Genomic DNA, 24,952 nt, shown 5'->3' on the forward strand with positions numbered 1-24,952 from the left:
GTGTGTGTGTGTGTGTGTGTGTGTGTGTGTGTGTGTGTGTGTGTGTGTTGGGGTGGGGAATGCAGGCTAGGAAAGAGGTAGAAACAGCAGGTTTGCTGATAGAACTATGCCTGATGAGAAAAGAGGTTTCTGCCTACTCCAAAGAGCACAGAGATAATAACACCCTGGGGTCAAGGCAGATGTATGGTAGTCGATGATAATAACAATCTACTACCACTCCTGCCCGGCATCTTAGATAAAGACACCAAGAACAAGGGAGTAGACAAGAAGCTTGACTTAGGTCAGCCAGATAATGGGAAAGCAAGTGCAGGGGCAGCTACGGGACTGAAAAGGAGCCTGTACCCCAGCTAGAGGGCTTCAAACAAACCTGACTCAAACAAGACTGAACTCTGGGGACCCCGGGGACTCACTCTTTACCAGCAACAACGTGAAGATCTTAAGAGGTCAGGTAGCTACAAACCATACCTGCTTTCGCATAGCCAATGATCCCACCAGAAGCGACCAGTGCTGCATAGCCAAAGCCAATCCAGTGTAAAGGCACTCTGAAAATAAAAGAGTAAGAAACCAGTGCCAACCATGTCTAAAAAATAAAAACCACAATCACAGGATGGGACTAAAACGTCATCATTCCAGAACAGTCATATCACTGTACAAATGAAAATAAAGCCTAGAGGTTAGAGGACTTGCCTGGAGACAGTGACGGAGCCGGGACTCAAACTCAGGTTCCCAGCCTACATGACCAATGCTCTGATACCCCAGGCTGTCCGGCACTCTACGCTTAGTGCACTTTTCAGATCAGGAAAGAAGCTCTGGTTTTGAGAAGTTCTTGGCTATTCTACTCCCAATCACTGTGTACTTACAGCGGGCCAGAGTCCTTCTGCATTGTTCTCTTTCACTCCAACAGAAGAGTACACCTGCTGCACCTGGGAACGAGGGACTGGATCAGAGGTGGTAAACAGCACGTCTCTCTAGCAGTCAGAAAGAAGTGGATCCTAGTTCCAGCTCCACTCCTTAGCAGCTAAGAAGTAATGGACAAGCTCCCAACCTCTCTAAGCCTCAGTTTCCTTCATTGTACCATGAGGATAAGAATGGTACAAATTTCCTACAGCTGCTGTGGGCATTAAACAAAATAATAAGTAAACGTGCTCAACCGCTAGTAAATGCTGAGCAGATACCAACCATTTTGGTAATAACCTCCATTCCAATAGCACAGGACTACAGGAAACAGCAAAATTCACGGACCAGCTCTGTCCAGGTGATAAGTTTACCTTTTCACCAGCTAACCAAATTATTACTGAATCGGAAACTAAGTATCTCCTGTAACCTTAATTCAACTATTTCAGTTACCCCTTTCCACTCCTGCCCAAAGAACTGAATTCTTTCAAAACTCAACACGTGCAAAACTTTCAGACAGCTATTTAATTTTGCATCCAATTCCTAACTCTTGTTAGACTGGGGACGGTGAGGGGGGGTAAAATACAGGAAAGTCCAAATCATAATTAACGTGGAACACTTCGCTCTTGGCAAAGAAATGCATCTGGTATGGTTTAACTTGAAAGCAATACAACCTTTTGTTTAAATTTTTAATTGTCGGGCAGGGGCTACTTGGAATTGTGCCAGTCATTAATTGCAAGTAGCACTCAGCGAGATTTTCAAGCAGCAAGAGCAATAAAACCCCCAGGAAACTAATCACCGCTACGCTACACTGGTAAGCACTGGCCTCCAGAGCTCAGGGGTTCTGCAAGATTCACGACTACTTTAAGGAAAGCAGAAAATGCACGACTAGAAAGGAAACTGTGACGCAGCCTAAAGCCCCTGCCTGGATCTGGGGGACAACGAGTAGGCGGCAGCAAAGCCTCTTATATAACCCCAAACAAGTCAAAATGATATAAAATAGTAATTAATTCCCAAGCACCGAACCTCTTTCCCCTACGACTGCACCGGTCGACCGCGGGGTACCAGCGGCGAGGCGTGGGAGTCCGGGCCCCGCCGGAAACGTCGCGACGCGCTCTGCGTCCCGAGGGCAAGGCGGACCGAGGGGTGGGGCGGAGCATGGGGCGGGGCTTGAGGGGGAGGTGTCGCGGCGCGCGCATGCGTTCCAGGCACGGGAGACGCCTGGGGCGGGGCTTGAGAGGAAGCGTCCAGGCGAGCGCTCTGCGTCCGGGAGGTGGGGCGGAGAGTCGCGGCTCGAGCCCGGAGTCCCTATGCCGGTGTTCCAATCGCCGATCCGGCCGTGCTGACCGGCCTTCGAAGCTCGTCGCCAGCAGCCCGCCTGAAACCCAGAATTTGAGTCGGGTCTTTCCAAGTGGCTTCGCGAGCTGGGCCAGGTTAACCTGGTGTAAACCAAAGGCATGCCATCCGGGAGGATTCTCACTTTCCGAATCACGGTTTTTGCCTGCCATGGTTAAGAACTACTTTCTTCCTGCAGAGCTGGTGGCCACAAGCCAGACAATAATGTGGCTTTATTATTATCTGAGAAGCAACTTAAAGGAAGGGAGAGGATAAGTGAAATATAATTTCCTACTACCGCAGTATGCGCCAGTGTCCACGAAACATCATCTCCACTCCCTCTCCAGATCTGCGTCTCTTCCCTGCGTTTCCTGCGCGACCACTCAATCGCTGTAAACCAGAATTTGGATGTTATCCTTGACGTCTCTCTCCCCTTCATCCCCTGTAAGGATCAACGTAGATAAATCTTATAAATACAGTCTTCAGTGAAAAAAAGGAGATCGCAGCTCCCGCATCTTCCAAAACAAAACCTTGTCACTTGCAACATCTCTTAACCTTTCAGATACCCAAACTGAACCCTGTGGTTACCATCGCTGATTCTTACCAGCCAAAGCAGATAAGGACTAAGAAGAACCATTGGTAATTCTAGTAGGCCAGATCCTCACCAAATTACTGGAAGACTCCGCTTAACAACCAACAACGGGACCTATCTTAACCACCTCGGAATGGACTTAGGGATGCACGCCTCCCGATACAGGTGTATACGTAAACCTTAGTTATCACCACCATGACCTTACCCCTGCCGTTTAGACTTAAATTGAACCACAGAGGATTAAGTTAATTACCTACAACTGTAGTACTTGGTAGAGCTGTTATTTGAAGGTCTTTCAAAACCTACACCCTCACCTTTATGTTGTATTGCCTCTGTCATTCCTCAACCCGTAGCACACCCCATTTCTCTGTGTGTAGTCCCAAAATTTATTGTCAAATACATTGGCTCTCTGCTCTGTTTCAGTTAGTTACAGAGTAAACCAAATTAACGATTTGTGTTCAGTAATGTTTCTCATTGGCATTAACATATTTTAGGAGATAGCTCAGTTCTCAGCTAGGAACCCCTGAGCCACAAATGTGTCAATGGAGTGTGACCAAGATCGTGTGAGGGAGAAGTTTTTAGTCCTCTGGTCACTGGGGCTTCTTAACAGGTTGTTTCTGTTTGTTTCTTTCACAGAGGCCTAGGGTCCAGACCATGTTCGGTAGACAAACGTAGCCATGCACATAACCAGAGCAGTAAAGTCCGTCGGCCAAAATGGAAGAGCTTGTGAAGAAGAAGGAATAGTGCCTCAGTTTCAGCATTATTTGACCCTTTTTGGAACCTCATTCATATGTGACTTCACACATTAAGAAATCCCAAAACAAAAATGTCAAAAACAAATTCCCGGTTGCAGTGTTTCACCTGATGTCTACTGAGGATCTACAATACCAGTTTCTAGGTGTTCAGGATGTATTTTGTAGCTTTGAAGAGGACCATCATCCATCAATAAAACCTTTCCCCAGGAAATTGATGAGTGAGGTTATGAAAAAATATTGCCTGCGTTCTCAACCCACCCTATCTGCCACATGCTTCTGGGACCTCATTTATCAGAAAGAAAACATGCGGCGTGTTAATTGTAAGCCAGACACTGCATGAAGTGCTTTCCATAGATGAACTCGTCTAATCTTCATACTAATCCTTGGACTAGAGACTCTTATTATCTCTTGCTTTCAAACACAAGAGGAGAAAGAGGTTACCTAATAGGGACATGGCCAGTGGCCTTAATAAATGGCAGAGCTGCCCTAACTCCTTTCGTCTGTTCTCAATACAGTGACCAGAGCACTCCTGTTATGAGTCAGTTGTGGATACATATGCTCAAATCCCTCCAATGGCCCCCTTTCTCGCGCCCACCTCTGAGCACCTGCACGTGCTGCTTCATCAGCCCAGAGCTTCTCCCCAGATCATCTCCCAGCTCACTTCCTCACCTCCTTTGTCTTCATTCAAAGGTCACCTGCTCAGTGAGGCCTTCCCGGATTATCTGGGTTAAAACTGCAATCCCCCCGCAGTTCCCTCCACGGCTTATTTTTCTCCATGACGCTTACCTCCATACACAGTATGCTGTAAAACTTACTGACTGCACAATCATCCTCCCACCCAGCACGTAAGTTCCTTGAGAAGGATGTTTATGCGGCGCTTGGAACGGTGCTTGGCACACAACGGCTGCTCAATGAGCATGGACTGAGTGAGAACAGATGTGGAGTAAGAGAGGCCGGTCTGCAGAGAGAAGCGTGAAGACAACGCGTGGAGTTGGAGACAAGGTGGAGAGACCCCCCTGACTGCACCCTCTCCCTTTCTGAGCTCTGGTTCTCTTCTGTCCGACGCACCTGTGCCTTTGTTATAACTCCAGCCCCGTGCCCTCTGTTTAGAATAGCCAGAGCAGCTTTTTTGTGTCTCGCAGCTAAGTCTCTCTTAGCTGAGACAGCACCCCATTTCCTCTGCCAGAAATGCCCTTTTATCCTTGTCTAAAAACTCACATCTCCTTTTTTTTATTAAAGTCCTCAGTCAAGCGGCCCCTGACCATCCCAGGCCATTACAGGTGTTCTGCGAAAGGGAGGTGAATGCCAAAAGACCTCCAAAACCAAAGGAGCCGCTAGACCAAACAGAAAGGCCGACGAGTCTAGCTTGACAAGAAATGGCCCCTTAGTAGGGGGCTTGTGGACGGAGTGTTCCTTTGGCTGCCACAAGACAAGTAGGTCTCTTGGATCCCACTCGCCCTAAGACTTGCTTTTCGAGTGCCAGGGGCAGGGAGTATGATAGGAAAAGATAGGATTCAGTAGGCAGAGAGGGAAAGGTGAGGACCGGAGGTCCCTGGGTGTGGAAACACATATTTTGGGACAATGCTGGGAGCATCTGACCACAGAAAAACTCCCTCCGGGGTACGGTTCCTCTTAAGAATGTAATAGTCACCACCTCCTCCCTCTCAGGTTCCCCTCAGGAATTTCACAAAAGGTCTTTTGTGAAAGACAGACCATAAAAGGTATGACCCACAAGGAATGATATGGCCACATAGCACCCACAATGGAATCGAGCCAATAAGGAATGGACAACCCAGCACCTAGAGTTCTCTCACCAATAAGAGAAGGACCTAAGAAGGAACCCGGGGGAAGGGAAGGGAGGGCTGACCAGAATTATAAAACAAAGATCCTTACCTAGTGTTGTGGGTATTCACCTCCAAATGCCCCCGTCTATAAAGAGACATTTCATACTATTTTTTTTAACTTTTTTTAACTTTTATTTTTGAGGGACAGAGCGTGAGCAGGGGAGGGGCAGAAAGAGAGGGAGACACAGAATCTGAAGCAGGCTCCAGGCTCCGAGCCGTCAGCAGAGAGACCGATGCGGGGCTCAAATTCACAAACTGCGAGATCATGACCTGAGCCACCCAGGCGCCCCCTAGTCTTACTTTCTAATCTTCTACACGAATAAACTTTTGCCTGCTGCTCATTTTGTGTCCACTTCTTCATTCTTCAAAGCGCCGAGACAACAAACCCCGGGGTATTGAGGCCAAAAAAAAAAAAAAAAAAAAAAAAATCCTGCAACAGAGTATGTGCTGAGGGACCACCCAAGAGGAGGATGTTAAAGACTAGGTATGTTTCTTAAATTCCACATATGAGTGAAATCATATCTTTGCCTTTCTGACTTATTTCACTTACAAACATAGGCGAAAGGAAGGAAAAAAATAAAAACAGAGGGAGGCAAACCGTAAGACACTTTTAAATTGTTTTTTAACGTTTATTTATTTTTGAGACAGAGAGAGACAGAGCATGAACGGGGGAGGGTCACAGAGAGAGGGAGACACAGAATCTGAAACAGGCTCCAGGCTCTGAGCTGTCAGCACAGAGCCCGACGCGGGGCTCGAACCCATGGACTGTGAGATCATGACCTGAGCTGAAGTCGGACGCTCAACCGACCAAGCCACCCAGGCGCCCCCGTAAGACACTTTTAAATACGGAGAACAAACAGGGTTGCTTGGGGATGTTGGGAAGATGGGCTAAATGGGCGATGGACAAGAAGGAGGGCACTTGTGATGAGCACTGGGTGTTATTGTAAGTGATGAATCACTAAATCCTACTCCTGAAACCACTATTATACTGTATATTAACTTGGATTTAAATTTTAAGTAACTGGGTGCCTGGGCAGCTCAGTCAGTTAAACATCCAACTCTTGATTTAGGCTCAGGTCATAATCTCACGATTCATGGATTCGAGCCCCACGCTGGGCTCTGTGCTGACCCTGTTTGGGATTCTCTCTCTCTGCCCTTCCCCTGCTCGCACACTCTCTCTCTCTTAAAATTAGTAAACTTAAGCTTAAAAAAAAAAAAGAATAGGTATGTGTCAGTCATATTTGCAGGGCAGATCAAGGATGTTATGCACCGAGGGTATACTTAAGGGTGTGGTTCAACAAAAGGAAAGAAGGGAGGGGTGCTCAAAAAGGCTTCAGGCTATAGGAGAGTCATCCAGGCAGATCTGTTCACGTAATGTGTAATTATTTACCAACTTTCGTCCTTTAGGCTGGGATCACACTTTTCCTTTCAGCACCCAGAATCTAGGGTAGCGCCTGGCACAGGGCTAGTGAACAAAGGAGGGGGAGATATAGGTGACATGGTGCATTCTGAATTGGGAAAGAGTGAATCTGGGAAGAGAATCTGCTCAGACACAAGTATCAAAGTGGATAATTCGACATGTAGATGGCCAAGACTATGTGCAGACTGTACATAGAGGGGAAGGACAAGTAGATCAACAGAACAGAATAGAGGGCCCAGAAATAGACCACCACAAATACAGATGACTTTTGAACAGCTCAGTTATGGGCCCTGACCCTTCAGGCAGTCAAAAAATCTGCATATTAACTTTTGTCTCTCCTCAAAGTTAATTAAAAGTCTACTGCTGACCAGAAGCCTTACTGATAACACAGTTAACACATATTTTGTATGTTATATGTGAATTATATATGTGTTCTTACAATAAAGCTAGAGAAAAGAACATGCTAAGAAAACACAAGAGAAAATGCATTTACAATACTGTATTTATCGAAAAAAATCAGTAAATGGACCCATACAGTTCAAACCCACATTGTCCAAGAGTCAACTGTACAACCGATTTTTGACAAAGGAGCAGAGGTAATACTACAAAACAAAAATAGTCTCTTCAACAAATGGTGAACTGAACATCTATGTGTAAAAAAAAAAAAAAAATCTAGACACAGACCTAACATCTTTCACAAGACTTAACTCAGGATGGATCACAGACCTAAATGGAAAATGCAAAACTGTAAAACTCCCATAAAGAAACTTAAGAGAAAACTTAGATGACATTCGGGGATGGTGAAGCCTTTTTAGATACATCAAAAATATGACCCGTGAAAGAAATAATTGATTAGCTAGGCTTCATTAAAATTAAAAACTTCTGCAAAAGATAATATTATCAAGAGAATGAGAAGACAAGCCACTGACAGGGAAAAAAATACTTCCAAAGACACATCTGATAAAGGATTGCTATCCAAAATACAAAGAACTCGTTTGTGTGTGTGTGTGTGTGTGTACATACATATACACACTTTTCTTTTTTTTTTTTTTGAGACAGAAACAGAGCATGAGTGGGGGAGGGCCAGAGAGAGAGGGAGACACAGAATCTGAAGCAGGCTCTAGGCTGTCAGCACAGAGCCTGATGCGGGACTAGAACCCACGAACTGTGAGACCATGACCTGAGCTGAAGTCGGACACTTAACCAACTGAGCCACCCAGGCGCCCCTGAAGTACAAAGAACTCTTAAAACTCAATAGTAAGGAAACTATTTAACTAAAAAATAGGCCAAGTAGCTTGACGCTTTACCAAAGATATCCAGATGGCACATAAGCATAGGAAAAGCTCCACGTAGGTCCTCAGGGAAATGCAAATTAAAATAACGAGATCCCACTACACACAAGATTGGCCAAGATCCAGAACACTGACAAATGTTCTGGACTGAAAAATGGTACAGCTACTTTGGAAGGCAGGATGGCCGTTCCTCACAAACCTACACATACACTCACCATACAGTCCATCAGTCACACTACTTAGTATTTACCCAAAGGAGTTGAAAACACATCCACCCCAAAACTTGCAGATGTTTACGGCAAGTTCGTAACTGCCAAAACTTGGGAGGCAACCAAGATGTCCTCCAGCAGTGAATGAGTGGTAATGTGTGACACATACGATGGAATACTATTGAGCATTAAAAAGAAATGAGCTATCAAGCTATGAAAAGACACAGAAGAGACTTAAATGCATATTCCTAAGTGAAAGAAGCCAATCTGAAAAGGATACAGTACTGTAGGATTCTAAGTACATGCCATTCTGGACAAGGCGAAACTATGGAGGCAATAAAAAGATCAGTGATCGTGGAAGGTTGGGTAGGGGAGAGATGAACAGGCAGAACACAAGAGTTGTTGCAGAGCAGTGGAAATGCTCTGTGCATTATAATAGGTCATTCTTCCAAACCCATCCAGTGTTCAGCACCAAGAGTGATCCCTAAGGTAAGCCATGAACTTTGGGTGAATCGATCGCATCAGTGTAGGTTCATCCCTGGTAAAAAGTGTACCATTCTAATGAGTGATGTGGATATCGGGTGTGGCTGTGCATGGTAGAGGCAGTGGGTACATGGGAAATCTCTGCACCTTCTCCCTTTTGTTATAAACCTCAAACTGCTCTAAAAAATATTAAATATTTAAACAAAAACATTAACAAAAAACCCAAATCTATATTCATCTTTGTTTGTAGGTCTGAAGTTAACGAGGAGGTAGCCTGAAATGTCAGACACGGATTCTGGCTCACTTCCTAGATGATTTCCTCCTGTGAAGTGAGTGGCAATTCCAGTGTCCAAATGCTTGATGTTTTAATTAGCCTGAACAGGAGGGATTCCCCTGTCGGCTTTAGGTATTTGACATCTGGTCAGCTAATTCACATCTATGAATGCTCTATTAATGTGTCTTTTCAAAATACCCAGGAATCTACTGGGGGGGGGGGGGGGGGGGTGGGCAAGGAAGAGAGAGATGACAAGATTATAATTAACAGGCTGAATTTAAGATTATCTTTATTGGATTAACTAAATGACTGTTTCTGTTGGCCTGAAACAGATGGGGAAAAAAAAATAACATACCCTGAAAATGTCATTTTCCAAACCTTCAGTTATCTTCTCATCCACAGCATGGAAGCAGAGTAGTCTGATGAGGTTTGGCAATCTAAGAACCTTAAGGACATAGCCCTGAATTTAAGCATACACTTTATGCATACATATTTTACGTGTCCATGACTTTTGAGCTGGTCTTAATATATACTTACTGGTATGAAAATCTTTTTATACCTTGGTTACGAAAAGGATCAAAATCTGCATTAAAAGTACTAGAACCATCTGAAGAAGCCAAAGGAAGGCTAAGTTTTATTCTTCCCCCATTTAGGAGAAAAATCTGAAAAACAACTTTTTTATCCATCTCTGGTAAAGAATGTGTTCAAAACTGTGCATATTTTAAACTAAATATTTTAAGATCTTTATTTGCTTTATACAATGGTAAAAATTATATATTACGCATTAACATACTATATATCACGATATATAATATATAATAGAACACTGCCTACCAAAAATTGTTTTACCGTTGTTAAAAATAAAAAACAAAAATAGAAAACATCTAAATGTGTTTGTTTTTTTAAGCTGTACATCTTCTCCAAAAGAAGAAATTTCTAGCTTTTACTCATGGAGGGGAGGAGGCAGGCACATTTGAAAAGAATGATTCCATCTAGTAAGTTTTTCTCATAGAAGGAATGTGGGATTGACTGTATCACTTATATTTTCTTTTTTCTCTTCTTTTTTTCCAACATTTCTACCATTTTCCTCTTCTTGGTTGACACCAGGCTATTTCCTTTCGTTGGCTTATTACTGTCATCAGTTAAACCACATTTCTTCGTATTAGGTTTGGACTGCCTTTCTTCTTCCTGCACTACATTGCCAGCTTCCTTTTTGATTCTGGACTCTTCTTTACTTACTAAAACACAAGACACAGTGCATTTATTTATTTTTAATATTTTATTTACGTTTGAGAGACAGTGCATTTATTTATTTTTAATATTTTATTTACGTTTGAGAGAGAGAAACAGAGCACAAGCAAGGGAGGGGCAGAGAAGAGGGACACAGAATCCAAAGCAAGCTCCAGGCTCTGAGCTGTCAGCACACAGCCCGACGCGGGGCTCGAACTCATGAATCGTGAGATCATGACCTGAGCCGAAGTCGGATGCTTAACCGACTGAGCCACCCAGGTGCCCCGAGACAGTGCATTTAAAGACTGCTTTTTCCTTCTTGAAATAAACACAACCTGATGATAAAGTGAAGTTATCTGAATGTCCTCCACCTCAACAATTCAAGAGCTAATTAAAAAACAATCACTTTCACTTACCAGGAGAAGGCTCTGCAGCCGGAGGAAGGCTTTCTTTTGTGTCTGTCACTCGGTCTAGCCACACTCCAAGGCATGTCAGCCTGGCATTAGTTTTTACTTCACAGAGTAAAGATGGAGGAAATTTCTAAAACAGAAGAAAGAAGAATTCTTAACATGGGGGAATTTTAAATACTTTTCTTTTTCCATAATCAAGTGAACTTTTTTTCAAAGGTTTTATTTTACATTTTTAAGTAATCTCTACACCCAACGTGAGGCTCAAACTTACAACCCCAAGACCAAGAGTCACATTCTCTACTGACTGAGTCAGTCAGGCACCCCTGAGTGAACTTAATTCAAAACTTACTATATTTTCTTGAGAATAAAATACACTGTTTAGAAGAATTCTATTATCTTGATCCATGTTTGGTCTGACTATGCCCTTCGCAAGGCACTTTCTGAATATTCAGAAATTGTAAATTCACCAAGGAAAAGGATCATGTCTCGTTCATTTCTAGGTTTTAACAAAGAATCTTGCACAAAGCACACACTCGACAAACCACATTTGCAGAATGGGTTTATAAGAGAACCAAGCAAAACAAGTAAAACCAAGAAAATCTGTTAAGAGTGAGACCACTAAAGGGATTTAATTTTCCACTTATCTGGTTCAAAACTATTCTAAGATTACTGATCAGGAATTTTCGAGTTTTTAGTAATGACAGTATTTTTTTTTTAAATAGGCTCCACACCCAATATGCGGCTTAAACTCACAACCCTGAGATCAAGAGTCACGTGTTTTACCGACCAGCCAGGCACCCCAGTAATGGCAGCATTTTTATCTAACAAAATCTTACAGAGAACACCAATCTATACACAAAAGAGAAGAAAGCAGCATTTCTCTGATTGAAAAAGCACGAGTTCTCGTATCCTGCCAGCTGAGACTCACAACACCAACCCCCACCGTGGCTCTTGGAACCCTAACTTTAAAACTATGAGTATCCGGGGGCGCCTGGGTGGCTCAGTCGGTTAAGCATCCGACTTCGGCTCAGGTCATGATCTCGCAGTCCGTGAGTTCAAGCCCCGCGTCGGGCTCTGTGCTGACCGCTCAGAGCCTGGAGCCTGCTTCACATTTTGTGTCTCCCTCTCTCTCTGACCCTCCCCTGTTCATGCTCTGTCTCTCTCTGTCTCTAAAATAAATAAACGTTAAAAAAAAATTTTTTTTTTTAAACTATGAGTATCAATCACGCGTGGAAGAGATTTCAGGTTTTTTTAAAGATCTCTGCCTTATGACCTTTGGAAAATATTCCACCTCACTTCACTCAAAACAATACCGATAGTAAAGACTTGCATTAAAGCCCATTCACATTGTGCTGAGACACCAACCTTATTCTGCTTAAGCTTCCACATTTTGACGAAACCATCACTTGATGCTGTAACAATAACATGATGCTCTGGAATTTCAAAACTGAACATGTCCTTTATCCTAAAATAGAAATATTAACACCATAAAGGATCCTTTCTTCCAGATAGTACAATACCATTGTAGAGCTTCTACGCACACAATCTCTCGATTTTTCAATGTTTCAAGTGCTTCCAAACTGCTCAAGGAACGGTGCTAAAATAGAACTGTGCTTCACATCCCCATCAGTCAGTGCGCCATTTTCAGGGTCTAAGTTCTAAGATAAAGTGGATTATTAACGATATGTTAAGAAAAAGTGGAAAAGATGATCATGATAACCATACAGGTTATCACAAATGACATAAAGATACTGAAAGTCCTTCACCTCAAGATACTCCAAGATCAGTATGAAGAGCCAAGTAAGACAACGAAGACGAACCACGGGCTTCCTCCTACGCACCTGTTTCTACCCCCCCTCCAATGCCACCACCCTAGTCTAAGCCACTACCCCTGTTCTTCTGGATTACCAGCGAGCCTAACTGGTCTCTCTGCTTCCATTTTTGCTAACAATTTTTTAAAACTATCAATCAAATCATGTTACTCCCAGGCTTAAAATCCTACAAAACTAGGATCTTTTTTAAAATAACACAGGATAAGGGTGTCTGGGTGGATCTCGCGGTTCGTGGTTTCAAGCCCCGTGTCGGGCTCTGTGCTGACAGCTCGGAGCCTGGAGCCTGCTTTGGATTCTGTGTCTCCCTCTCTCTGCCCCTCCCCCACTCATGGCTTTGGTTCTTTCTCTCTCTCTCAAAAATAAATAGACATTAAAAAAAATTTTTTTTTAAGTAACACAGGAGAGGAGGAAGGGTCTGGGGGTATATATAAAGCATGTCTGGCCATAAACTGACAACTGCTGAAGCTGGGTGGTGGGTCTATGGGGGTTGCTTCCTTAAACTGGTCTATTGGCCTTTACATTTTTCCACAGTAAGAAACAAAAAATCTACAAAGGCCCTTAGCTAAAATCTAAACTCTTCACCAGTCTACAAGGCCATGTACCATTTGGCTCACTCTGATCTAGTCACAAAGTTCTTCCATCTCTTGTTAAAATACATCCAGCTCTTTCCTCCCTCAGGTGACTGCGTGTCATCACTTGTCTCTTCAGAAACGGCTCCCTTTTACCCCTCTCAAGTCCTACCCCCTCCCCGCTTCTGGATCAAACTGTGCAAGTTATGTCTGTTATTCTTACAGCACACATTTCTATTCCTGTTCTAATTACCTGCTTACTTGTTCATTGTCTGTCTGTTGCTCTACGACTAGAGCCACTAAATGCAACTTCTTGTCTTTTCCATTCATCATTAAATACTAAGTGCAGTTCTTAATGGATGCTCAATGAATACTTGTTAAATGAATAAACAGCCAAATATCCTAAGTGTTAGCTTAAGTGTACTAGTGTTATTAAGTACCTTTGACATGGCCTTGAATGAACACTTCCTAATGCAGGGGAAAACCAGGGCCGGTACACTGCAGTATTTGAGTATTGCCAAGAGATTTCTTAAAAACTGTTATTTGGAAAGTAAAAACTAGGACTTACTTAAGACATAAAAGGACAAGTAAATGAAGCACATTAAAGTAGAACAGTGCATTATCACCCTTCCCAAAACTGTAGTAGAAAAAGCAGAGGCAGACAGGACTGGGTTTGGATCCCAGCTCCAGCACCCAACAGTGGGGTAACCTTGGCCAAGTCACTTAGCCTTTACTCTGAACGGCAGTGTCTACCCACAGAGATACAGTGAGCCGTGACAGGTAAGAAAGACTGGCATAAAACAGAAGTCATTGATGTCACATATTTCTCCTGCAGGAAAAACAAGTAGTGTGCACAGGGAGAAGTGGAAAAGAGGAATAAAATAAAAGGACAAGAGAGATCCTGGCAAAGCTCAAGATCGTTTTTTTTTGTTCCTCTTCAAATATGACTGATTTTAGGCCCCAAGCCTAATATTATTGGAAAAACATCTTGTGCAAATCACTAGTCCTGATGACAACTTCCCTACTTTTGCACTAAGGCCAAGACATTTCTACCATCCTCTCAGACTCCAGAAATCATATATATGTAGGAATGTACCCTACCTTATGAAACTGTTGCATGCGTGACACTTACTGGAGACTCTACACTTACATACACACATACACATAGAGACTGGCAAGGAAAAAAAAAATACCTGTTATCATGAGCTTTAAATTCACAGAGACACATTAGTGAATCACAGTCAAAAAACCTTACAACTTCTTCATCTCCAGCCACTGCAAGGACAGACTCCTAGAAGAGAGAAAAAGAACATCCGGAATGTCATCAACAGTTGCAACCATCATCATATACACTAAGATTCCACCACTGATTTCTCATCACTTACTGAAAGAAACGTAACAGAAGATATTCTCTTTTCATTTGTGATCGTGCCACTAACGGATGCAGTGTCAAGTTGATAGATATCTATTTTATTCAGCATAACAACTACGTATTTCTCTCCTCTTGGGGACCATTCCACTATGTGAGCATCTGCAAGTTAAAAAAAAAAAAGCTTTTTTTATTTCATAAACAATGACCAGAGTAATAACAAAAATAGCAAACAGCTGTACCATGCATTTCACATCCACTGTCCTATTTACCCTTCATAAGAAATTTTTGATGCATATTTTGCAAGTTAAGTTTTAGAAAATAAACTGGATTAAAGAATCATCAAATGTCAGAGACCTGGTAGGTGACAGAGTCACAACAAGAATCCCAATCTAAAATGGGAAAAAAAAGAAAATGGGAAAAGTAACCCAAAGCATTGCTCTAGGAGGTAACCACCATCATGCAGGGGAAACAAAGGTGAGCACGCACGCACACACACAAGAATGTGTGTGTCTACATTCATATTCCATCAAGTTATAAAAAACATTCCAAATAAAAGTACTCACTTTGCTTTATGTTTTTTATGAATGCTGATCTTCCTTCCACAAGATTCCATGTTCTGCAAAACAGGAAGCTCACTTATAGCATGGTAACTTTTACTAGGTGTAAAGGTAAGCGTAATGAACACTTACTCGAATGACAATTTACTACAGATGACGCTATTTGGAACTGTCATGTTTCTTACAACAACACTGGAAATATTTACCATTAAGCAAGATTAATGCATCCATTCCCACACCCCTTTCACCTACTTAAAATGTTTAATATATTTTCAAAAGGTTTCACCTCTTAAAACATTGCTTTTTAGGACCATCCTCTTTGCTTCCCAACTCCGAATGAATGACTGGGATGTAATGTGTATGTCTGAACACAGAGTCTGTCTTTTTTTTTCCTCTACCGTCATGAAAAGGTTCACTGGCTTTCAGCTTTTCCTTGTACTGCAGTATCTCTAAGTAGCTGACAGCCAGGACACAAGACAGAAGTGTATCTAATTATTGTAGTAAAAAATACCCTGATGGTTAGGTTCCTGCTATTGTACTTGGAGAACAAAGACCACAACTGAGAAAAGATGCTCTTGGCATTAATGACCTTACCTCAATGTCTTATCCGTACCCACAGACAGGGCCAACTTGCCAGATGGGTGAATAGAAAGGAAGGTCACGTGTCCTCTACAAGGAAACCAACAGTTAGCCCCCAACTTGACTGGTACCTGGAGACCACCAATGGGAAAGGACTAGACTCACTTGTGAGCTTTAATGGACTTCAGGCACTCCCATTTCTTTGCATCCCAGACACAAATGACTCCATCTTCTGCCCCACTGATTAAGTGCCTGTTGCCATAGAATTTCAGGCAAGTTATTGTGCCTGTGGAAAAACCGAAATAGACCAACTTAATGTTCATTTTGAATGCAAACTCCATTCCTGGTTTGAAGGCTATGCTGTGGTAAGTAAAAATCTAACGTCAGCATTAGTGAAATAAACCTTAAAGTCTTAGGTGAAGAAATTAATTTTTTCATATCAGAACATACAATTTCAAGGCTGTGCAAATACTTTCAACAGAATTTCTCTAGTTGTAGATACAGACTAGAGCTAATCAGTTCATTTACTTGCTCTATGGGTCCAGAATCATAAATTTAGGAGACGGCTGGCTAGGATTGTTTGAGCAGAAGTCAAAAAAAACCAACTAATAAACCAGCTAATCTGGGGAACAAACCAAGATATACAACCATATAACTTCTTCCTTTCCTTTCCCTTTTCTTTGTTTTGGTTTTTGTTTTTGCTTTGTGTGGGTTTTTTTTGTTTTTGTTTTTGTTTTGAGAGAGAGAGAGAGAGAGAGAAAACACAAGTGGGAAAGAGGGGCATCAAGCAGGCTCCACGCTCAATGCAGCTGGATCCCAGGACCTGGGATCTTGACCTGAGCCAAAATCAAGAGTTGGAGGCCACCCAGGCACCCTGGCTCCCTCCCTTTCTTTCTTTATTGAAAGAGAAGAGAGGAATGAATGATTATTACTTTCTAATCAGTTAGTTAGCTACCCAATCATCCACAATCCAATTATTATCACTCCGGAGCTGTTTTCTATTTGATTTCTACAGTTTTCATTCACTGTCCTAAGAATTTATTACAGGGGAACCCGGCTGGCTCAGTTGGCAGAGCAGATGACTCTTGATCTCGGGGTTGTAAGTTTGAGCCCCCACAATGGGTTTAGAGATTACTTAAAAATAAAATCTTTAAAAAAATAACTAAAAATTTTTTTAAATCTTAAAACACAAAGAATTTATGAAAACAATTTTATAAACTGTCCTACTGTTCAACTATGCCTTCTGTAATCTCCTTTGTATGGCTCACAAATTTTCCTACAGCTTTTCAACTTCTTCACAAACAACTCCACTCCCCTCTGCCCAAAAATTAAAACCTGAATCTCCCATGAATTTCTTCTACAGCTCTTGAGATAGAGAGACAAACATGTTCTATACCCTCAAATATTAACCTCGCTGGAAGGAGGTTAAGGTGATAGAGGAACCCAGCATTCTTCTGACCCCCAAAAGCAGTCCCTGTATATGGACAATGCATGATACCCTGACCCTCAAATAAAACTCCCTATCCTTTAAAGCTTGTGTCCGTCAGCTTACTCTTCCTATAGCTCAGTGGTCAACAAACTACTGTCTCTAAGCTAAATCTGGCTGGTGGCCTGTTTTAATAAATGCAGTTTTCCAGAACACAGACTTGCTTGTTCAGTTCCCAAATGTCTATGGCTGTTTTCTGCACTGCAACAGCAGAGCTGAGTAATCAAAACAGAGACCATATGGCTGCAGAGCCTAAATATTTACTATCTTGTCCTTTTCAAATAAGAATATGAACCCTTGGGTCACTGTTGTTCACCTGCCACCTCCTGGTCAGTCCTTTACATTGTCCTTTATATGGAAAGAGTAAAAGATCTCTGATAAATATAATTTTGCACACTGCCCATCCCCATCCCCAAATATATGGGGTAATATACAACCTTATCAAAGTGGGAGTCTTTAGCCACCTTTGTCCATTTTCCTTTCTATCAACTTATTTCCTACCTTGGTAAAGATCTTATCTATTACCAACTGTTAGATAAACAGGAGTTATACAAAGAATGAAGGAAGTTAGGAACCGTACTTCATCCCCATCCAAACTCCTTCTAAGTCAGTCTCATCCTTATTGTGCAACACCTGTACCAATGGCTTTAGGCAGACCAGATTGATTTAAATTATTTCTTCCACACCTAAGGGAGAGAGGACTTTCTTGAAGGAACTGGGAATAGGAGGCAGAAGGGAAAAAGAACACATGTTGAACTCACTCAAAGTCTAGCTTCTGTTGAAAAGCAAAAACTTGTCAAAGTAGCTAAGGACCATCTGAGAAAGACACTGAACACTCCAAATTACTGCTAGAAATCAGTGCGTAGCTGTCTTATCTCCCTTTAATCGCAGGAAATCAACAACCTGAGCAGAGCTTCCCCAAACTAAGCACATATCTAACTGATTCTACTATTTTGAGTTCTTCCTTTCCATTTCCCTTCTCCTGGAACACGTGTTAAACCTCATTCTTTGTGCCTTGGGAAAATACAAAAACAGAATAATGTTCAATACTGGAAAAACACACACCTATTCAGTCTTCTTATCCCTAAATCCTACCACTATCCTGGACAACTTCACCATCAGTGCGGAAAACCCAAGCATGACTGGAGAATCACCAGGCCCTGACCTCCACTCCAGTGACCTTTGCTTCCTCTCTAGTTCAGTCCCTCGCACCCACACCCAGGACATGTTACCACCTAGAGCTGCTCCACATTACAACTCTTGAAGAATCTCTTCCCTGCCTGCAACCTCACCTTTCACCAGCCCCTTCTTGCCCCCTTCATTCACTCCACGTGCTTTTTTATTTCAGAGATCTGCAGGCCCTTAACACCCCATTTTCTCTAGACTGACAACTTAAACCATCTTTCATCAAAATCCTTTGTAAATCAATCCTTCCGTTGCATGGGTACCGGGTAACTTTCTGCTCCCCACAAAAATGCCTGGAGCTTAGTGCAAACGGATGTTACTCGGGCCACAGCCTCCAACTTCAATCAGGCAGACTCTCACTAGTCCTTCTGCTTGTCCTTGGTCAGCATCTCTCGTATGCCAGGTGCCAGCACTTTCCTCAAGCCCACACCGCCCCTCCCTACCATTCAATCCCTAACCTCTTCTTCTCAAGGACCATCCAGGACGTGGCCTGTCTAATTCCCCAATCACCTTAACCTCCGTTCTAACCTTCTCGTAATACTGACTTGCTTACAGGTCCCCATGCACCCAGTGGTTAACGACATGGGCTCCACACCTAGGTCTGAGTTCCAGTTCCACTGTTTTGTGACTATGGGCAACTTACAAAACATCTCTGAGTCTTGGTTTTCTCTTCTAGGAAGCCGAAGATGCAACTGTACCTTACTGGCAAACTGCTGGGTACGTGGTACTCCCTCAACGAAGTCAGCCATCAGCATGAGGCTGCTACTGTGCTCCGTGCACTTCCCGTGCTGCCTGGGATGCCCTCTCTCCCACCTTGGAAACTTCACCTGGCTAACAACTGGCACTTCTCTTCTAAGATAATTCAGTCAGATGTCATTTTAGGGAACTTTCTGCTTCCTCCCACTCCCTCCAGATGCAGTTAAGTGCCCCCCTTCTGTCTCTCAATATGGACCGTGAAGAACTTGAAAACAAAAGACATGTTTTTTTTTCATTTCTGTATTTCCTAGCACAGAATCTACTATGTAATAGGCACTTAATGAATTGTTCAACTCAAGTCAAACTGTCAAGTAATGACGCCTCACCACTGTTTTAAGGATATAATTTTCTTACCGTTGTGATGCACTAGAGCCCCATGGTCTACCTTCTTTTTCATGTCATATATGTGAATTGTTTCATCTTTGCTCCCAGTGACTACAAAACGACTATTTACAGCCACCGCTGACAAGGAGGCAGTGTGGGCATGGTGAGTGAAGTCAGCCAAAGGAGTCCATTTTTGCTGAAGAGTAAAACACGCAATCAGTGTCACAATCACATCACAGTTCTCCAGAAACACGTTAAGTGGTTCCACAATCCATGAAAACTACCAGTGGATACTTACAAATTGAGAAAAAACTATGCAAGGATAGCAGACTAAGAAAAACAAAGACCCTGAGAATTAAAAAAGGCAGGCAGCAAGGAGACAGGACGGCAATCAAGACTCCAAAACAATTATGGAGACCGGATTACTTTAAGGTCCTATTCCAATCCTTAACTCCTTCATATATGTACTTATATGTGAGACTTCACTATTCATTCATTCAAATGTTCAGATTTGATTTGAATTTATTCGTTCAAATACTAAATGACTACTATGTGCTTGGCATCATTTTGGACAGTTGATATGTAACAGTGAAGAAAAGAAAGCCATAATTCTAATGTAACTGCCATCCCTGTGGGAGAGACAAACTGTAAATAAATATGGTATCACATAGAGAGGAGTATAAATGACAAGTCTTATAAAGAAAAATAAACAGGATAAACACTGTGTCTCCCTTAGTACTAAAATAAGCCCTAGAGAATGACCAATGATGAGATCTCAAGAACTCTACGCTTACTGATATGCAACTTTTGGACAAAATAAGTGAGACTGGTTGAGTGCGAGGAATAAGAGAGCTGAATACATACACACACCTCAAACTGAAGGAGACGCATCAAGAAGTATTAGCAAATTGGGGCACCTGGGTGGCTCAGTCAGTTAACTGTCCGACTTCGGCTCAGGTCGTATCTCGCGGTTCGTGGGTTTGAGTCCCACATCGGGCTTTGTGCTGACAGCTCAGAGCCTGGAGCCTGCTTGGGATTCTTGTCTCCCTCTCTCTCTGTCCCTCCCCCACTCGCACTCTGTCTCTCTCAAAAATAAACATTAAAAGTTTTTTTAAAAAAGGAGTATTAGCAAATCAAACAAACCACGGAAGAAGAATCCATCAGATTTCTTTGAACACACTTAAGATGTGTCATTGCAAATTAATTTCTAAATAACTACAGCATCAGACAGTCCTTCCATCAATCAGGACCAAGGGAGGCTCTTTTGAGTAAAGGCACAATATTCCTGAGGGGCTGCTATGACCATAAATCAAAGACAATCTTTGCTTGTGACTTTACAGAAGGAATGTTGATTATCTGAGCTCTGGTCTGTCTCGGTTTAGAAGCAGCAGCGGGTAGTATAAGAGCTTCATGTTTCAGAGACATCTAGGGACTTGAGTCCCAGGTCTCCCAATATTAGTTGTGTGGCACTGCGCAGGTCACTTAACCTATCTCAACTTCAGGCTCCTTATCTGTAACATGGGGATAACTGTATTTGCCTCAGGAGGCTGCTGGGAAGACCACTACGTGTCTGGAACAATGTAGTGACTTTATTACAAAGAGAACACAATGGCATCATCTTTAAGATACAAGAGATGGCACCTTCCAGCCAAAAAGATTAATAAGCAGGAGGAGACAAAGTAATTATTCAAGTTATATCCCTCCAGTTTTCTGGTTAATTCAAGACTGACACCTTGACTTTTTCACAAAGAAGTACTGAAAAGAATGGGTTTCTAGGAGATACTTAGGTTTGCTTAGGAAAAAATACTACTGGATTAAAAGTTAAGAGATCTTATTTCTAATCCTGGGTATGTCCTATCTGTTTGACTAACGGCAATTTACTTAACCTTTCTGCTCACACATCCAGTAAAAATACTTCTATTTTGTTCTAATTTGCCTCCACGCATTTGTCTCCTTTGCCCTTATGTCGGCAAGCTCTCTAGCGCTGTACCCATTCCTTTGGCTTCTTTGCACCTCCACTACCAATTAACGGCTCCGTGGTAAGGGTTCAAAAACACTGAATGAACTGGAGACACTTTATCAACGAGAGGTTTACCCGACCCAGATCTAACATTGTGTCAAATTCAAGGACAAAAACTCAGTAAAAGCGAACTGTTCTTTCTTTAAATCCTGAACGCGTACACCGGCTGTCAACGGACTCACTTGCCAGCTTCCTTCCTGCACCGTGGCCAGAATGTCTACTAAACCCAACAAACATGATCTCGTTTTACGAAAATGCCTACTCCAGGTTTTAAAAAGCTAAATTATACGTTTGAGTTTGATTCATCAATTAATCCCTAAGAGATCAGTGTGTTTACCTGTGATGATGTGCTTACCACGGCCGTGCGGGAACCCGACCAGACCTTCCCGCGCCCCTCCTCCCGCAGTCCCTCCCGGCGCGCGCTCTTACCTCGTGGTCGTCGCCTGCAGCTGGCTCGGGGCGTACTGCGAACCCAAAAAGGACCTGTTCGTAACAACCAGCGACCAGCTCCATTCAGCAGCGCACGTGCCCCTTCAACCAGCGCCGCTCAGCTGAGACAGTGACGAAAGCGGATGCCAGAGCAAGTGGGGTCCTTCCTGCGTCGGCGCTCAAATTACGTCATGGGCGCAGGGCTGCCTTTAGGGCGCCTGTCTCCGTGGAAGCGGTTTCAGAGCTCGAAGATCACGCGGAACTTCCAAAAGGAAAAAAAGAAAGGATGTCACACGAGGAAGTTCTCACGGCGAGGAGAAAAATGTTGGGGGCAAGCAGGCATATTCTAGGTGGCTGTGAGGTAGGCAGGTCTAAAGGGGAATGGGGCGGGACATCCTCTGCGGAAGCCCCTCATTTCCGTGACGTCACGAGCAGGGCGTGACCTCTTCCGGTCTGGGCGGGGCCCCTGGCGGTGTCGCGTGCTGAGTGCTGAGCCCGCTGTGCTGTGGGCTGTCAGACGGTGGACAGGAGTTGGGTTTCCTTTTTGCGCAGGCAACATAAGCAAGCGTTTGTCTCTCACGTTCTCTCGTAACAGGGCAGAGAGGGGTCGGCATTCATGGTTAGCGGCTTCTAAAGCAGGCCGCACACCTTTCCTTCTAGCTTGATTGGTTTGTCTGACTTCGGGGTCACATTGGCCAACGTCGCCGCACATCCCGGGGAGGGAGGAGGACGCTTTACCTGAAGTGATAACACGGGCTGCTTGAGGACGAAGTCCGCAGTCATCGTAGGTGAATGTACCGAAAAGAGATCTCCCATTTCACTTTGACCACCCCCCGCCCCGCAGTTTAGGGACCACATGAAACATGCGTGAAAGCCAAGATCGCCTTAATTAGCATTTGCAATTCTCATAACGTGTGGAGATTCAGAGGTCTGTTGAAATGACAGCTTTGCACAAATCGGAGTAAATCCTGAAGCGTCATAATGAGTCTCATAAAGGCGACAGCAGGTGGATTTGACAAGCAGGAATTCGGATGGCATCCTCGGTGTCAGTTCTTCAACCCCCGCTTGAGTGCTGATCCTGCAGCATCCTACAGGATCAGCACTTTGACCCTTTTGTTTTCAAGACTATGTGTTTCTCTGGTATTCTGAACTGTCGCTACGTGTCTAACTCGTGTTTGTTTTAATTTCCGCTGGTTTGGGTCTTGTAGAAATGATTACTCTTTGAATGCTTTGGGTGTCATTGCAATTCAGGGAAGGCTTTGTCTTCTGCAGGCTTTAGCGACTCCACGTGTAAGCGCTCCCCAGGCACTGAAAATGCTGTAGTCAAACTAACCCTCTGTCTCGGAAACACGTGTAGTCATTCACTGTTTTAAACTAATTCCTTCGCTTCGTGCTGGTTATCTTTATTATGTTAAAAAAAAAAAAAAAGTCAAGTTATCTTACTATTTATTTTCCTATTCACCATCTCTTTCCTGTGTCCACCAGAGACCTACCAAAGTGAGAGGGGTGTGAATAGGTGCAGTGGATGTTGGCTGGGCATGGGACAAAGAATGAGTGAATAGGACATTTCTTTGAAGTCTCATGTTTTATCTTGAAAACTGTTAGAATGGGGCGCCTGGGTGGCTCAGTCGGTTAAGCGTCCGACTTCAGCTCAAGTCACGATCTCGCGGTCGGTGAGTTCGAGCCCTGCATCGGGCTCTGGGCTGATGGCTCAGAGCCTGGAGCCTGCTTCCAATTCTGTGTCTCCCTCTCTCTCTGCCCCTCCCCCATTCATGCTCTGTCTCTCTCTCTCTCTCTCTCTCTCTGTATCAAAAATAAATAAACGTTAAAAAAATTTTTTTAAAAAAAAGAAAAAAGAAAAAAAAGAAAACTGTTAGAAATCGTTGGAACCAATTCTAGAGCTCAGAAGACCTTAGAGAAGCATTTATCCAGGTGATCCCACTCTAGGGCAGTTTATGGATAAGTTCTGAGGGCTCTCCAGCCCTTGAAATTAGATGCACAATTGTTTCTGTACATTTTTGAAGGAGAGCATTGATAAAATTTCATTACATTTTCAAAAGGATTAGTGCCTCTAAAGTTAAAATGCACTAATCCTGGGGCGCCTTGGTGGCTCAGTTGAGCAGTTGAGCTTCCGACCGGCTCAGGTCATGATCTCGTAGTCTGTGGGTTCGAACCCCGCTTCGGGCCCTGTGCTAACAGCTCGGAGCCTGGAGCCTGCTTTGGATCCTGTGTCTCGCTCTCTCTCTGCCCCTCCCCTGCTCATGCTCTGTCTCTCTCTCTCTGTCAAAAATAAACATTAAAAAAAAATTGTTTTAATGCACTAATCCAGTCTGAGGTTATAAATGTGAAATAGGTCTAGAAAAGTAACTCAAAACCACCCAGCTAAGGGACAGTAGACCTATAATGCTGCTACTTTTTACATTTCCTTGGGCTCAAACTTTCTCTTTAACAAAGAAGAAAGAAAAGCAGTTTTTCACTGTCTAAAGAAAAACAATACAAAATTACAAACTTGTTCAACTAGATTCGAGCTGAGCATACTTCCTGCAAACCTCCTGGTCTCTTTCCAAACACAGGATGCAAAAAACCATTTAATCTTCTTCTTGTGAAAACTGCAGTTGCCAAGAAACAACCAACTGTTAAGAGTTCATTAACACCAGAGCACAACAGGATTTTTTTTTTTTTTAGTTTTGCTTTTAAATTATTGATCAAAAAGCTTTTTACACTTGAGCTGTGTGTTGGTTTATTCATTCATTTAAAAAAATTTTTAGGGAGTGCCTAGTTTTTTTTGGTTTGCTGAAAAAAAAACATTTTTTTTGGGGGGGGGGGGTGGGTAGTAAGGTGGATATGCTGTGCTAAAAAGCAGGATACAGCAGAGAAAAATCAGCCATGTTAGAAATATGAGAGTCTCATATTTTTGCTCAATTACCCCTCCCCACCACCCCACTTTCTCACTGTGGCAGGTAGCAAGTCTTAACTTTTAGGACTACAGAGGTACATGTGCATATTCCCAGAGGACTTTTTGTCTCCTTTGCACGTAGAAGCTGAGAGTGGGCTACTTCCCCCTGGACACTGGCCAATTGTCTGTCCTGGTATAAATTTGCTTCA

The 24,952-nt window shown here is 43.1% G+C and overlaps 2 protein-coding genes and 1 long non-coding RNA gene across 3 annotated transcripts in view; 1 reads left to right on the forward strand and 2 right to left on the reverse strand.

Annotated features, from left to right (window-relative positions):
* TMEM14C (transmembrane protein 14C) overlaps positions 1 to 2,019 on the reverse strand; it is a 7,145-nt gene extending 5,126 nt beyond the window's left edge. Inside the window, exons 1-3 of the mRNA XM_049655062.1 lie at positions 1,921 to 2,019; positions 861 to 923; positions 466 to 542 (exon numbers count right to left, since the gene is read on the reverse strand). Of these exons, the coding sequence (XP_049511019.1) occupies positions 466 to 542; positions 861 to 883 (100 nt within the window). The 5' untranslated portion in view covers positions 884 to 923; positions 1,921 to 2,019. The remainder of the gene's footprint in view (positions 1 to 465; positions 543 to 860; positions 924 to 1,920) is intronic.
* The window catches only part of LOC125939580 (uncharacterized), a 256,118-nt gene that overhangs the window by 111,052 nt on the left and 120,114 nt on the right, over positions 1 to 24,952 (forward strand). The gene's annotated exons all lie outside the window — the stretch shown is intronic.
* PAK1IP1 (PAK1 interacting protein 1) lies at positions 9,362 to 21,996 on the reverse strand. The gene is made up of 10 exons (XM_049655059.1): positions 21,848 to 21,996; positions 19,429 to 19,594; positions 15,813 to 15,933; positions 15,663 to 15,737; positions 15,075 to 15,127; positions 14,525 to 14,670; positions 14,333 to 14,430; positions 12,104 to 12,203; positions 10,745 to 10,868; positions 9,362 to 10,336 (listed from the first exon to the last, which is right to left on the reverse strand). Exons 1-10 carry the CDS (start codon positions 21,929 to 21,931, stop codon positions 10,137 to 10,139), a joined length of 1,167 nt encoding a protein of 388 aa, XP_049511016.1. The 5' UTR covers positions 21,932 to 21,996; the 3' UTR covers positions 9,362 to 10,136.

Source organism: Panthera uncia (genome assembly GCF_023721935.1).
Source record: "Panthera uncia isolate 11264 chromosome B2 unlocalized genomic scaffold, Puncia_PCG_1.0 HiC_scaffold_25, whole genome shotgun sequence".
Taxonomy (NCBI): Eukaryota; Metazoa; Chordata; class Mammalia; order Carnivora; family Felidae; genus Panthera; species Panthera uncia.

Coding starts and splice junctions, on each gene's coding strand:
- PAK1IP1 (XM_049655059.1), bottom strand. CDS start 21,931: ATGGAGCTGGTCGCTGGTTGTTACGAACAGGTCCTTTTTGGGTTCGCA. Junction 15,128..15,662: donor GGTACGGATAAGACATTGAG/GTAAGGTCATTA, acceptor CCTGTTTTGCAG/AACATGGAATCTTGTGGAAG. Junction 10,337..10,744: donor GGCTGCAGAGCCTTCTCCTG/GTAAGTGAAAGT, acceptor CTTGTGTTTTAG/TAAGTAAAGAAGAGTCCAGA.